At 45.4% G+C, this 15,777-nt stretch overlaps 1 protein-coding gene across 31 annotated transcripts in view; it reads right to left on the bottom strand.

Moving 5' to 3' along the window:
- LOC128889650 (calcium/calmodulin-dependent protein kinase type II alpha chain) overlaps nt 1-15,777 on the bottom strand; it is a 100,173-nt gene that overhangs the window by 66,923 nt on the left and 17,473 nt on the right. For all 31 annotated transcript variants that reach the window (XM_054147434.1, XM_054147435.1, XM_054147436.1 and 28 more), the window contains exon 2: nt 1,591-1,685. In XM_054147434.1, coding sequence (XP_054003409.1) covers nt 1,591-1,685 — 95 coding nt within the window. The remainder of the gene's footprint in view (nt 1-1,590; nt 1,686-15,777) is intronic.

Below are 15,777 nucleotides of genomic sequence, written 5' to 3'. Positions count from 1 at the left end.
AATTCTCCGATTGAATACTGAAAATTGCCGTTCATCGTCCCTAAAACGTCATCGTGGACGATCACTGGGAACAGAAAAGATGGAAAGTGAATTGGAAGCAAAGGGGACTAGAATTTTCTCTTGAACAAAAATTGAGGAGATTATTTTCGATGGTTTTCTGGGCGACAGTGGCGATATTCAATTCATTGTACTATTAATATTCAACTAAAAAATCATACTTTTGACACAAAGTGACTCCTGCCAGCAAACATTCAACACCAAGAAAACCCTCTCATTAGCTAGGATCGATGGCCATGCGATCCCCTTTAGCGGGTAACATTTGCCAGCCTCGATATTGCGATTGATTCGATTGCTGCTTGCTCGTTTGGCTTCGAGTTCCGCGGCACCGCGGTTTCGAGAGTTCGCCCGATTATTTTTCGTCTCGAATTTCACTGATTCGAAGGGGAATAGAGAGGGGGTGGTAACGTTCTCCTGGACCAGCGATCAGCACGGCACTGCCAACTGTTGGTCGCGATGGAATGTTGGCAGGTTGACAACGGCGTCGCTCGTTGTTTTTAGACGCTAAGTCCTCGTGTACAGAGTCCGTCTCTCCTGCTCTTTCCGCGATTCCGCGTCTAATCGCGAGAAGTGCCCGAACAATGCCTCCCGGACCGAAATAATTAGCGGTGCGCTGGCAAAAGGAACCGTGACGCCGCACCTGAGCCTTCCGGGACTAACTATACCCAGGCTTAATTTGCCGTGCGACGCGTAGATACGGTGGTCGTCGGGAATTTAGACGTTTACTGTTTCCAAAATTTACGAGCAGCCGGTAGGGGCAATTATAGAAATGCACCCGAGCCTCGGAGGATCGTGCACGCTTTAGGGCTCTGAGAGACGCTTCTGGAGGCCAAGAAGATAGCGCTTAGTCGAGGGAGTCGATCGAAAAATAGGAAAATCGAGCTGCGATGTGCTTGACAATTACAGTGGATATTCGATTAACTCTCCAACCGATTCGTTTTTTTCCTCCAGGATTATCGAAACGGAATTACAGCATGCACTTGTCTGAGGCGTTACACGGCTCGTTTGTGTCGCGCATTAATGAAATATTCAAAAGGAACAGTCGATGAAAGCGATGCTAGGGCTCAGCCTCGCGGATTCTTGCATGGTGCTTTCAATTCCCCTCTTTCATTGTGATGCAATCCCATCGAAGTTTGCATAAAGTCGTTTACCTAATGCTGGTAAATATTTTACATGGTAATGTCCCACGTTAGACGCTGCCAGGCTAAAAGTTCAGAGATGGCCTGCAGTTTACGCCTTATTATTAAGTGGATACAAGTACAGACTGTAGAGACAATAGCAGTCTATTCGAGCATATTCTCAATCTACTTAAAGAATTTATTATTTATATTAGATTAATTGTACTATCAAATTCACTTCGAAATGGAAATATTATATAGAGAGATAGTATTTTATATTATAGGAGAGAAGCGAAGGGAGAAAAGCACTGATTTATTCGCACTCGAACACAATCACTAAAAAATTCTTAATTTAATTTAAAAATTGATACTGCAATTACTCGGATGAAAAATGTTAAAAAATATTCCTGCTTACCTCTGGCCGTGAGCTTTTTGGTATTTATGATTTTCGCCGCGAACTCGTGGCCGGTGCTCTTCTGGACGCATCGTCGTACCACGGAGAAGGCGCCCCTGAAACAGTCGAGAACGAGGTCCCGTTAATGCGCATCAAATATTAGAACGCCAGGAACGTGGACGATGAAACATTCAACGAATATTCGCCGACGAAAAGCGCCCTGGCCAATCTGTTAATTAAGCCGGCTGCAGCTTCGCGACTCCAGCTCTCTGCAAACTTCGCGCCATATATACATATGCATTTAGTCCTTTAAGAGAGTAGTCTCGCGCAACGAGTCGAAAAATGGACCACCTTTGAGATTTTTGCATGCGGATTGAAATGAGACTTTTTACGCTGGCTAATGCGCTTCGTGAAAATGTCGAGTGAATTTTTCTACGTAGCTTCGTTGAAACAGGGTGCGAATTATTCGTTAGGTTTAGAACGCTCGAATAGTTGGCAAAATTCGAAGGAATTTTCTAGCCATCCCCACCACTATTCGTATTTAATTATCTCGGGAAATTTCAGTTTGCAATCGAATACCAATTCCAAGATCTTTCGTTCTACTAATTGTAAAAGTGAAACGATTGAATCACTTTCCTAGATGCGCAACAGTTAGAAGGTAAACAGCAGACTATAGGTAAGCCACATGGTGGCAACAAGAGTAGCTGAATTCCAGGGGACCTTCAAGAACGGAAGATCGAAAGGTTAAGCACCCTTAAGCGCTATAGGATACATTGTTGCTCGCTAAGTCTTTCTCAGCTATGGATTATGCGGGAGACAATGTCCACCGAAGCTTTCGAAGGCTAAAGTAGTCGAGCAAGTTGCTCTATTGTCGACCGAGTTACATTCATCTTGGCAGCTCCCCCGATCGCGACGTCCTTCGACGTATAGTATGTTTCAACTTTATTAACGTGTAACGAATAAATCTCTAATTAGTCAATTCACTTGAATAAAAGTTTATTCCGACGCAAAGTTACCCTATTCCTTGAATACTTACAAATTTTTTTATCTCAAATTCCATTCGAACCAAGTCCAAGTCTTGCCTCAGCGAAGAAACAATTCCTCCAGGACAGTGATAACTATGAAAGGACGTGGTACCACGCGGATGGACTTCGAAACTCGAGCTTTTTTGTTCGTTGGTGCGCTTTGTCGTATAATCGTGGAAAGAAACCGCTGTGGGCGTAGGATGACCCAAATCCCCCTCGATGCAATTAGCAATCGAAAGAAAGCAGAAATTCGAGGTACGTGGCTCGCAGCTGCTCCCAGAATCGTTATTTATTCGCTTCCCGTTGATTGTTTCTCTTGATCGAGACACGAAGGATCACTCGTCCACGCCAGGACAATGTAAACCAGAAATAGGGAACCTTTTAACATTGAAAGGTGCCACGGCGTCTTACGGAATCCGAGTAAGTCTGACGAACGTCGTTGCCTCTCAAATTGAATCTTTTCGACAGGAGAAGAGGACGAGCTTCGAGCAAGGATGCGAGGTAAAAGCTCGATTGTAATTGGCTTTCAACAGGACGGAAAAAGAATGATATTATGGTCCATTCCCGTGGAAAAATCGTAATCGCGCTAACGTTCCCCAGCTGGAGAATCGTGAACCTGTTCCCTGCGAACTTTATGGCGGCGAATTGTCGTCGACCTCTCCCCGCGTTCGGGTAATTGGCGAAATTTATTGGACGTTGATTCCAACTACGACTCCGCTGAAAACAATAAGGGCCTCGTTAAGAACCCGAGCTTGGCGTGAGAAATTTCACGCCAGAGGGTGTAAATTGCGTTTCTAGCCTGTTGGTGTAAACTGTTCAATCTTGGAAGAGAGTGGTATAGCCTTAGTCGGGCATCATAGGACTTGTACATTTTGGGTACAACTTCATAGATCGACTATTAATATATACAAGGTATACAGAAATGATATGTTAACCTTTTGCATTCGAGGCTTTTCATCATAGGTTGACCATCAGGACCGAGGAACAGTATGTCTAGGACGTCTACCGTCCTTGGCAGTAGATGAAGCATCGAATTCAGTCCCTGAAATGAGCTCCCATTTGACTGTCAACTACCTTGACCTCGTCCCAACAGTTCTCGTAACACCATCTGACCAAATTCACTATTCAGGGGCCATAAAAAATGTAAGTCCTGTATTCCCTTGAGAGAGTGTTCCGTTGGTCCAGTAGTATCTGATTTCATCAGGGCTCTCATGCATAGTGTATCGCTGATAAGTTGGAGGGCTTCAGGATATCAAGTGGTACACAAGTTGTGCGAAACAAAGTGCCAGGTTTGATGAATTATAGATGCAAGGCATCTGTTACAACATCTGGCATACGTAGGTCTGGTTATGTAGGTACTCTTGAGGTCAGTTAGGGTCACTAGTTTAAGGATATTCAGAGGTGGGAGAATAGACGTGACAGTTGCTTCTTGATATCGAAGCAACGAATTATTACCTCTACCTGTCAGACTCATTCCCTTCACGATACAAATCTTCACCCAATCGAACCCAACAAAACCCACCCCTCTGATAATCCCACGAGCCCCCCCCAAGAAAGCTCGAATACGAATGCCTACGAATTCTCGTCTCCATCATGTATTCCTGAGAACAGCACTTGTCCAGAGTCCACGAACACCATCCATCATACCCCAGGAAAAAAAGATGGAGTCAAGAACACGTTAGGACAAAAGGTCAAGCCAGGGTACGAGCGTGCCGCGGAGGTTCACCGCGTATCCTTCCTTAAGTAGTTCAAGGCAGAGCGCATCGGCGCAAACGCAACTTTAATGTTTCATCCTGCGGGCGTCGGCGTCGTTGCAGCGACGCGGCGCTCCTGCGCTGGCCACGCGATGAAAAAGGGCGAGGCGGCTTGCCCCGGTCTCCATGGAGACCAATCATTACCGGAGATTGCACGGCGACCTATGCGATCCACCGGAATCTCCGATCACGTGCTCCTCCAGCACTGTTGCCTCCTCGATGCTCGATGCTCGAACACTCCAACGCCATCATCGACACCGTTCTCTGCTTCCATGTTGACTTTCCAAGCTCATTCGTCCGACCGTCAAGACAACTCGTTGCAAAGACTAAAAGTGAGATTTCTGATGCAAGGGAGGGTGGTTCTTTGATTGTTCGAGGAGAATTTGAGCCTCTGCTGTAAGAATTTTTGTATATTTCATGGATCTGTTCGTGGACCCCCTTATCTTTCTCCAAAAGTGAATAACTTTTCTATAGACTGTAGTAAACATTTCTAGGGACGGGGATCTAACAAACAGCGCCAATTTCGATCCCCTCGGAGCGTCGAATGCACTTGCCCAGGGGCTTTGCGTCCGCGATTAATCGCGCTTGGCGAACGCTCGACCCGAGTCGCATTTGGCGTGGAATCGTCACTGTTGGGTCTACTAAAACCAACCGCTGTGAGCGTATCATCCACATCAGTGGTGGAAAACGCGCGCAATTAACGAAATCGTGTGCCAATGTGGGGATATCCGATTGTTCGGAGCCTAACTCGACCTGGGAAGGGAAGCCTGATACCCTACGATCAGTGTTTCTCAATTCACTCGCATAAACTGCGAGGGTTTATACATTTATGGCAAACTATCTGTATGTAACATACCTACTTACTACATACATGCACCTGCCATTAAATGTAAATACATATACACGTATATCCTGGTTAGATGTCGTTTAATTTAGAGTTCAATCCCTGTCAGGTTGATTAACCCAAAAGTGTCACCGACACGGTCTCAAACCCCAGTAAACTTGACTGCCATACCCTCGAACACCATCTATCCCGTTCACTTCCGAGGTAGCATCAACCCCTTGAGTACTATCGATTCCACGCCAAAGGGCGAAACAGTTTGAGCCTCGACTCGCGCAAGGAGCGTTCGAGTTATATCCAGATTAGGTCTAGGTTAGCTGGGAGGCGGGCCTCGCCAAAGATTTCACGAAATATTCTATTATGGTCCCGTTGGAATCAGATTGGATGGAACGGGAACGGCCAGGACGCTAGACGCCGGCGCGCGGATTCCGAGAAAATTGAAATGCGCCGGTGGCACAACGGGAAGGTGGAGGAGCGAAATTTCCTCGATCCAAAGATAGAATCCTCTCGCGCCAGGCATCGAGGATCCCGTCGGCCGCGCTTTATCGCAATACTGTACGTTCGATTCCTCGACTACCACCCCCTTAAACTCAACAGGGGCGTTCTGGCTCGAACGACTGGAAAAGTAGCCGATTTTCTAGAATTTTTCGAGGCGAAATGCTAAGGAATATTGAAACAACACTTTGTCATGATATTTAAACATTCTAAAAATTCGTTTTAAAATTATCTTTTTCGAACCAGTTATATCAGAACAGTCCCTTAATGAATATCTCCGTCGTCACGCACACCAACGTATAAAGTTTTATCGCCAACCCCTGGGTTGAGACGCGCGCCCCGAGGAATGGTAATGAATAAGGAGAAAACGAAGGAAGAATGGGCGGAGAAGAACCGGGGACTTTTTAATCGCTGCGCCATTCTAGCAGCTAACGTCATCGTTATTCACTCGCGCTGGACAGCACAAAGCCATCCACGCTGGAGCGGGCAAAGTGCATACGCGCTCAACCTATTTTTCCTCTGGACCGACTGCATTTTCGTTTTCTTCACGCCGCCATAGACTTGTTTACGTTCTTCGACGGACGCTGGCCCGACAGGGAGAGGCGAAAAATGCCAGAGAAAATTGGAAGAATGTCATCAGACAACCGTAATTGCGAAGGAGAGGCTTTCTTGGACGTAATCGTGAGAGAGGTGGTGGGTGTCTTGTGGCCAATGTCGAGTGGCATTCTCATGCGGAGAAGGTGGAACAGAGAAGAATGTACATGGAGTGTAGAATTTCATGCTCTTGAGATCTAATTGGTGTACATTCTTGTGGAAGAAGTACGAAAGTCTTGTGTTATTTTCTTCTTGAATGAGTATTTGGAAGTATTTACAAGTGGAATTTTTCTTTTGTGCGCCATTTTGATTAGTGGTCTCTCAAACTCGCCATCTTGTAGTATTTCTATTCCATCCGTACGAGGACTCCAGAGAACCCGATGCTCTGATATCAATAACCCAATAGCATAGACCTACAGGCCTCGAACAAAAGTTCCCCCCAAACGCTTAGCGTCACATTTCCCAAAACCCAATATTTACATCCTAAAATTCCCTGGTGGCCGTACAGGTTTCGATCAGTTCTCTCAGCATTTTGCCAGAAAAAATTCCATCTCTAGCCATAAATATTCACTCGACGCGAAAACGACGCAATACATTTCCGCTCCTTGTCCCACGCTCCTCGAGCACGCGTTAATCCCCCGTCTATTCAAACTTGGAACCCCTTGTAGCCCAACTCCTAACCGAGTACTCGTACGATTCAACGGGGGAGAGAGAAATTCTTGAAAAGCTCCTGAAGATCTGCGATTCTGAGCTCGTTAAAAGAGTGCACTTCTAGTTGGGGGCTCGCGTGGCCCGCGAGTCGATTCAGAAAATCCAGCGAGACGTCGGATGCGGGCAAGTGTAAGGTTCGTAGGTACGAAGGGTGCCAAGAGGAGGAAGCCAGCGACGCAGAAACGGTGGTCGAGCGACACAGCATTGGCCTTGAATCGACGACGTGCAACTAGGGCGTGCAAGACCGACGATGAGCCTTCAAAGCCTCACGAGTCTCTCCTGCCCGCCACGACGACGTTGCGCCTTTGCAGGCGACGTTGCGACGACACGTCGATACCTTTAAATACATGGCTGACTTTGGTGCTCGTTAACGTGCACCGTCCTACGATCAACGTCGCAGGTACGCGGCACCGTTGGCTATAAACGTGTCCCGTTGCAACCCGTTTTATCGCTGATCGATTCCCCTGCCAACTCGCGACCGAGAGGAGCCGCCTATATGGTATATTTCTGTTTTATGAACGCCCCTGGAGGTCCTCGAATTCGACACGATCGAACGTACCGAGGGACTCGAGACGTTTACTTGGGATCTGTTCATTTACGAAGTGAATCTCGATTTGTTTCTAGGCTTCATACTTGGAGGTTTAAAAAAAGATTTTTACTATAGATACTTGGAGATCATCCCTTAATTATTTTCTTTCCAATAGTTTCTTTCCTATTAAAACGCCCAATTGATTAATTAAAAGAGAAGTTACCGAAGAAAGTGACTCTCAGCTGCTAAACCTTAATTTACTCGACCCCTTCTTCGAGCCCCCGGAGCAGTAACTACGAATTTTACAAATTCTCCACAGGTGGCCCTGGGAAACTTTTAACAACCCGACGGAATCCGCGTCTTCAGCAGATCTCTCCAAGCGCCGACAGATCCTGAATCCGTAATGAACGCGATGAGTCTTCGCTCGCGGGGGTCGCTGTATATTTACAAACTTGGCCAGAGTTCTCTATCAAAGTTTTTTTTTTCGCATCTTCTTCGTGTCATTTGGTAAGCGTGTAGTGGTTTCACAATTTTCTTGGATGAAGGGAGAATCCCCTTGGCGACTTGGCACGTTCGCTACGGAGAGATTTTTGGAAGAAAAAGTGTTTCAGCGCCAAGCTATTACTTTATTCTCATCTTTCATAAAGTAACGAAAATTATATAACGACACGTCGCATCGATACATCGCGTACGTATAAAGATGAACTTTACAAATATTTGTATGTATAACGAAAAATTTATTTTTAAACGTCAAACCTGTCATTTAATTGAGACACATTTTTTTCAACAGACGTAGAGGATACGAATACTTATTGGCACATGAATATTATGGTAAGTTTCTTATCAACGTTATTACCAATTTCGTTCATTAATTGTATGAATTCATTTCGACTTCAAACGAAACAATTCGGATATTTCTATATCTGATTAGGCCAAATCCATCGCGAAACATGACTAGCTGCCTTACAATTAGAGTAGACATGCTGCGCGCGCACGTCCTGCAGAATCCTAACCCGCGGGGTTATAGCGTCGGATCAGTGTCACGTGATACATCGTAAAACGTGTTCCTGCACTTTGCATAGCTACCTGGTCGCCCTACTTCCCTCCAACTACCAATCGTGAACCCCTGGCGTGCATGCGTACATGCCGTCAGGTTATGCGATACGATAAGTGTTCCTACCACCGCGATATCGGGATTCTATATTTTTACAGGAATTCCTCGATGGAAACGACCAACCGCGTACTAACCCTACAACATACGTACGATAGCAACTGTCCATTCAAATGTTTAGTACGAGTGCTTTCTCGCGTAGAACAATTATAGCTAGTTACTACAGAGTAACTAGCACTGTATTCAAATTAGAAGGCGCCTAATGGTATGTCGTGTCTGGAACAATTTGGAAAAGTAATCGACACACTAACTACGGAGCTAACTATCGCCAACTTCTTCCTGCGAAGCGAAGGAATCGTCCATTTTCATAAGGTTAGGAAGGAGGATTGCGGCTAACCGACGGCCTCGGATTGCTCGCAGGATGATTTCCCTAGGGACGTTCCCGTGTTCCCCAACAAGCCGTTACCGTATCACGATCTCGTTCGTTTAGGCGAAGAATTCGGTGAATCCCCCGGCTTTCCTGCCAACCGTTGCTGCTATTTCCTCCTAGGCTCGCTCGTACACGGCCTCTAATTGCATTCGAATGCGTCACGGGGGAAAATGGGCTTGCACTGAGACGAAATTAATTATTGGGTAGGAACGAAAAGCTCCAGAGTTTTCCACGAGATGGGGTTGGAACATTCCTTTCCAATCTATTCGAAGGAGCACGTTCTTAACGAAATAGAAGGGAAGTTCGTGAAGAAAGTAATGTATTTATGTAACAACTCTGGAGCTTATTTATGATTTTTATTTTTATTAAACTCCAATACTGTCCTAGCACTAGACTAGTTTTGATTCATTTTTCAAGTAGACTTATCTCGTTTGAATTTGTACGTGTCAATAATCAGTTCGTGATTTGACGATAACAAATGGCATTATGAGCGCAAACACTGCCGCTATTCATCAAGGATCCGCTAATTGGAGCCATCGGTAAGGATTACCGGCAGATCCTGTATTAGACGTGACGCTATTAATTGTTTGCGCAGTCTGGTCAAACTAATTATGTACTAATAAACTATCGAGTAATCGGGGCCTGGTCAAACGATTAATAGCGCCACGTCCAGGCCAGGATCGGCTGGGATAAGCCTAACTGATGAGTCTGGCTATCAGATCCTGGACGACGAATAATATTGCTCTTTACCAAATTTTCATTTAATCGTGGTTTCTAATAATACAAAATTCACGCAAAATAACCTCGACCCAAAATATCAGCCCCCTCGAACTTGAATTGAGCCCCAACTACTACCGCTACTAAACTACCCCAACTAAACGTTCTTCGACCTTCTTCTGTCTCTACACCCCGGAAGAATCGAATGAACAACCAGGCTCCCTAGGATTAGTCCAGTTCCTCGCCAAACAGAACTCCACGTTCCAATTTCTCAATAAACCACGTTCCACGTCCACCCCTCTCCTTAGGTACCACGATCAGGTGGGGGTGTAGCTGTCATAAATCCTCTTTCACGCTGACCCCAAGGCATTTTCAGCCCTGGCGGCCGAACAAAGCTGCCTCCGTCATCCCCCACGTACCCCCACCCCGAACGGCCTCCGTTTTATTTTTTTTTTTTTGCGTTCGTAGTCGCTTGAAAGCTTTCTTTCGCCTTTTTTCTCGACGCACGCGTGTGTATCGCTGTGTCGCGCTATTCCGTGTCAACTGTCTACCGTGGCAGTATGCAAGGAACAATGGAGCGGCGAGCCGAGACCGGCTGCAATAGTTCTGCCGACGTTTTCGCATTCATCCGCGGCCGCGATGCAAAAAGGAGAGCTGCCGTGGCGGAAAAAAAAAAAAGAAAGAAGCGAAAGGGAAGAATGAATCGTCGCTACCGCGGGCTTTGACGGGGCCGAGACAAGGCCCCACCCCCTCTGCCCCCAACGATACATTAACGATTCCGTCCGTGATGTCGTCGACCCACATCCACCCCCCCAGAGTCCTGAAATAAATCCTAAACCGATTACTCGAGTCGACAGGGGCTTGTTTTGCGCGCAGTCACTTGGAGAAGGAAGGAAATTAAAGGGTGTTCTTTTGGGGCTTTTCGAGGGGTGCAGAAACGGTTTGCTTGAGAAAAGATGACGAAAACTAACTCTAAATGTATGAATTCTGTCGCTTAGCTCTGTTTTTCTGACGCTCACACCGCCCGGAAAAGGGGAAATAATTGCACCACAATTTGTGGCCTTTTTCTCGTTAGAATCTTTTCCAGATTAATGACCTAGTGGACGACGACGTCATTTCTAAGCCCGTACCGTGTCAAGAAAATGCTTCAAGCTGCAAGCTTCCATTTCAGAGCCCTGTTTAATATTACTCCCCTGATTACACGCTCGATTTGAAGTTGAGAACTATTTACCATTTAAAATAATATTTTGCCCAGGTCTGCCGGAGCACCCCCTCGGCCAAGAGGGTGGTTCGCTACTTCCTGGTCGCGGTTCTATCGTCTATGAGGGAGCAGAGCGAGGTGGTGCTCAGGGAATCGCGATGGAGACAGAGAATACGGGAAAGGCGAGCGTGGAGGTGGGAGAGTGTTGGCGGCGAGGGTTGGCCGCTTCGGTCGGGGCGGGGGTGGCTTTGGCTGGTCGATACTTCGTTCCACGGCAGGCTCTCCACGTTCCTCGCTGGTCGAGGGGTGCGGGACGATCGTGGCACAGCCCTGATCCTGCCAGCTGGACATCGACGTCCACTAGATCAGCAATCTTGGAAAAATTCTAACGGTGAAAAGCCTCCAAACTCTGGTTCAATTATGTTCCTTTTCCCATGTAGGGCTGGAGGTCCTGGACAACCCCAGAAAATAACAAACACCCCTAGATCCTTGTTGAATTCTAAGGAATTTTCTAATTTAATAAGGGAATATAAAAATGGATTCTGGTCTATCGTCAAAAGTATAAAGTTCAGAGGGTACAAGTTTTCATTTAAAACGAAACTGATACATTTCTAAAGTTTCTACAGCCACGAACCATGAGATACTTTGTAGAATTGGTGGCTACAGGTCGTGGAAAGGGGTGACTTTCTTCGAGAAGTAATTAGTCGGTACATCTAAGCTGACCTAAGCCCAAGGGTGGTTCGCGCGACTGATTGCCAGGCGAACGACATGCGATGGAAACGAATGGAAACGCGCGAACTAAGTTAGAGGTGGAGAACGTCTCGGAGACAGTTAGGGGTGTCCCAGTGTTAGGAGACAGACGTTTAGTATCGATTCGCGTAATCTTGGACAGGTCTGAGAACAAACGTCCCCTTCCTGTGGCCCTGTTTTGCGCGCACGAAAATAGGCTGCCGACGAAACGCTCGTGGACGAACTTCGCGTTTACGTGTGGCTGCCATAAATCATGAATACTGATTACACAGCCCAAGGTAAATAAGTTCGCCTTACGAGGGAAGTTTATGCTCTACGAAGAGTCTCAAGTTTTGCAGAAATGCACGTGCACACGTTGTTAATTACACGTGTAATCTGATTGTTCGGTGATGGTATCAGAAACGATTTTAAGACTGAAAGCATCCCTTCAAACCATTCTGGTATTTCATATTTATACATTTATAATATTTTTGCTCTGAAAATGTAAGGTATACGGACGAAATTTTTCATATAAAATAGTTGAGTTCGAATATTAAAATAATTCCCAAACGTCATTTTCCCGTTCTTTAATACCAATCGTCCTTTTTAATTGCCTTTCAGTTCGTCCTCTCAACGTCTGTTCCTTGTAAACTCGAAACAGAACTACCCGGAATTATAACGTGGTATTGAACAGAAATGACTGCTGACTATCGACATCCGTTAATTAAATGTCATAGTATGTTTCGCTCAGAAACCCTGCGAGGAATCAAAGTTCAGCCTGCGGATCGATATAGTATCAACCTTTTCAAACAAAAATACGGAACTGAAAGTACAAGATGGCACGATATAAAAGTTACCTGGACAGAAATGAATATCGACTGTCGACGTCCCTTAATTAAACGTCGCAACCTGTTCCAAGGAATTAGACCTTTCCGAAATTCAAATCTGGGCTCAGCGCGTTAACGTAATAAATCAAAACTGTACAACTTCTGTCAACTTTCCCGTGTAATCTGTATCGATGAGAAATCAGCGGAGAGAGATGAGTATCCACCGTCGACGTTCCTTAATTAAACGTCAGAACGTGTCTCGCCCGAGGGCGTCGCGAGTGATCAAAGTTCAATCTCCAGGTCGATAAGAGGTTCCCTTTCGGACATTTCCAATCTCCCTTCGAATGGAGGGTTTTAAAATGCATGGAATCAGGGAGTAACCGAAACCTGCCCCACGCGCGTGGATTCTCTGTACCGATGGAATAATGCAAATTCTCTCCAATAATGAGAGGTAACCAGGTTACAGAGGAAACGATGCAAGCGTAACGTCCAATATTGGGACACCCTTTCATCCTGACACCTAGGGCGTCAGGATTAAGTATCTAATAACTAAGATTGTCTTTAATTTCTTTCCCTATTTCAGCAGACAAAATTCAAATTTTGTAAAAATTTGATAGCCTGATTGTTCGATTATATTCCTGTTACAACCAGCACGAGGAATACACAAAATAAAAATGGAGAGCACGGAAATATTCGGACTCCATTTCTAGCATTCGGACACCAATAAAATATTCGAGTAGGATATCGCTGTCTCTAGCCCCTGATCTCGATAAGGGAGAGAATCGAGGCTGCAAACGATGCATGCCAGCACTCGATGCTCGCCTTTGATCGGGCGTATTAATTCGAAACTGTCTGTCGAACGGAAAAAAGCGTGCAAACCGCGTTGATCGATGGCTGTCGATAAGCAACGATCGATATCGCCAGCCGCGGGCCACAGAGCGATCCTGACGAATGGCGACGATTTATTCGCCGTCGAGCACAAAGTTGTCGAGACTTTTCGACGATTCTATCGATTCCAAGTTCAACGTTTGCTACGCCAACGTGCTCCGCGGGGGTTCAGGGTGCAAACAAGAAAATAACCGCCAAGCCCGTGGTAAAAATACACTTTACGAGGCGATCGCGTGCGAGAGCAGGTATAAGCAACTCGGTTTGGTTCCTTTTCATCGATTCGCCGGGTCTCGGAGGCCAGGCCGCTCCGATATAACGCTGGGATCTCCCAATAATAGGAGGCGAGTGGGTAACGCTTGCCCCTAAACGCGTTACGGTAACTGGGACAGGCTGTAGGTCCTCTGTACGGAGAGATGCGAGAAATTTGTAGAGGAGAAAGTTGTTCTAGATGAATAAGTGAGTTGAAAATGTGGTATGAAGTTTTTTCGTACTGGGGCTCGTTTGGGAGGAAATCGGGTTTGAAGGGCTAAATAGAAATGGTGGGTGACGATCAGACACGTTGGATTCGGTGGCACGCGTGACCCAACGACTTTCGAAATCAATTTTCTTCAAGTTTGTGCTGTCACAGTGCTGTTCCAAAAATGGACCGGAACAATAAAACGTCGACGTTCTTGAATATCGATTTTAATCAAGACAAGATTTCAGGTCTAATCTCACGGAAAGCCCCGGAATAAAGTGTTCCGCGGCTCTCGGATCGGTGGCCTCTTGTGCCGTGTAATTAGGTTATTAGTAAATAATTGAGTTATATCGATCGAACTGGAACACGCTCCATCCTCCAGCGCGCAACAACGTCAAGGAAAGGCCTCTTTAATTCAAGACTGCCTTCTTGCCTTTGCATTATTATTATAGGAGAAACAGGAAAAAATACAATGAGTCCTGGAGGATTTTCGTCGCGAATAGGCATCTATTAAATTTCGAATAAAAATTCTATAAAGTTTCTGTATATTTCACTTTACGAAATCAATATATTTTAAACCTTTCGACCCTGGAATAAGCTTTTATCTCTCTTCCTTTCCATTTAACTCGCTGAATAAATGTTTAGAACCAATTAAACAAAATAATCAATTACTTCAATTACACATACTATCCCCAATTTCCGATTCCTCTTGTCTTCTATCGTGTACCAATTTAAAATAATGATTTTCTTCCATAAATAACAAACCATCCAACTCAAATCTGAACGAATTCGTCTTCGAAAATGTAAACTGATCCTACAAGCGAAATTCTTGAGAAGAGAGTCTAAGGTTAGGGCCAAGGGGAGATTACAAAGAGAAAAGATGAAAGGCGGAAGAGTTCTCTTCAGTCCTCCCGTTTCCTTTCTTCGGACTCTTCCGCGAGGCGTTTTTCGCGCCTTCGTCTCCGTCTGCGAGCCATCCAACGAACGTAACTTAATACCTGCCGTTAATTAGTCACGTGTAACGGTGAGCTAGTTACGGGACGCCGGGAGACGAGGTCGAGCATCGTCGTGCACACAAAATGCGAACCTTGACAACGAGGAACGGCTACTTAACGCGTGACACAGTTAATGCAGGCTCCTTGGCACACGACGGAATAAGTCATGTACGTGGCGCTTCTCCCAAAGTGACCACGCAACTCGTGTTTATGATCGAAAATCAACTATCGCAAAGTAAGTGAAATCGTCTGGATTCGATATTGAATTGGAAAGATGAATACTCGAAAATTCAGATCGTCGAAGGTAGGTCTTCATACTCAGAAATTTTGACTTTCTTTTATGTATCATATAATATATTGTGTAACTTGCCAACAGACCTGTACATGTTATATAAAATAATGAACCCTGACCCGATTAATAAATCATGAATGTAAAGTAATGTATCTGGAATTTTCCAATAGAAACTGTTATTCGAACGACAAGAGCCGATATATGCACATGCATAAACGAAGACACGAGAGTTCAACCTCTGATAAAACTAATGAACTCCAATTAAAAATTCACCTATAAATTACAAGAAAGAAGAAGTTGAAAATTGACAGTAATAGTAAACTAGAGGTATATGTTTTACCATTATTCCAAACAACTTTGAATCGAGTGGTAAAGGTTAATCCTCCTGACCAGGGCCGGGAAAAGGGCGAATAGGAAGTTGCAAATTGTTCACTGGCCAACGGAAGCCAGGAACGGTTCCACTGGGAGCTTTCAACGGGATACAGTTTCAACAAGACAGGAGCTACGTCAGAAGGCTACAGAGGATGACAGAAACCGACCGTCAGTCGAATCAATAGCTTCGACACAGTTATCGAGTTCCCCGTCCAGCTATTGGAGGTGTCTGGCTGATCG

Source organism: Hylaeus anthracinus, unplaced genomic scaffold (assembly GCF_026225885.1).
Source record: "Hylaeus anthracinus isolate JK02 unplaced genomic scaffold, UHH_iyHylAnth1.0_haploid 11997, whole genome shotgun sequence".
Classification (NCBI taxonomy): domain Eukaryota; kingdom Metazoa; phylum Arthropoda; class Insecta; order Hymenoptera; family Colletidae; genus Hylaeus; species Hylaeus anthracinus.
This window is presented reverse-complemented; position numbering and strand designations above follow the sequence as displayed.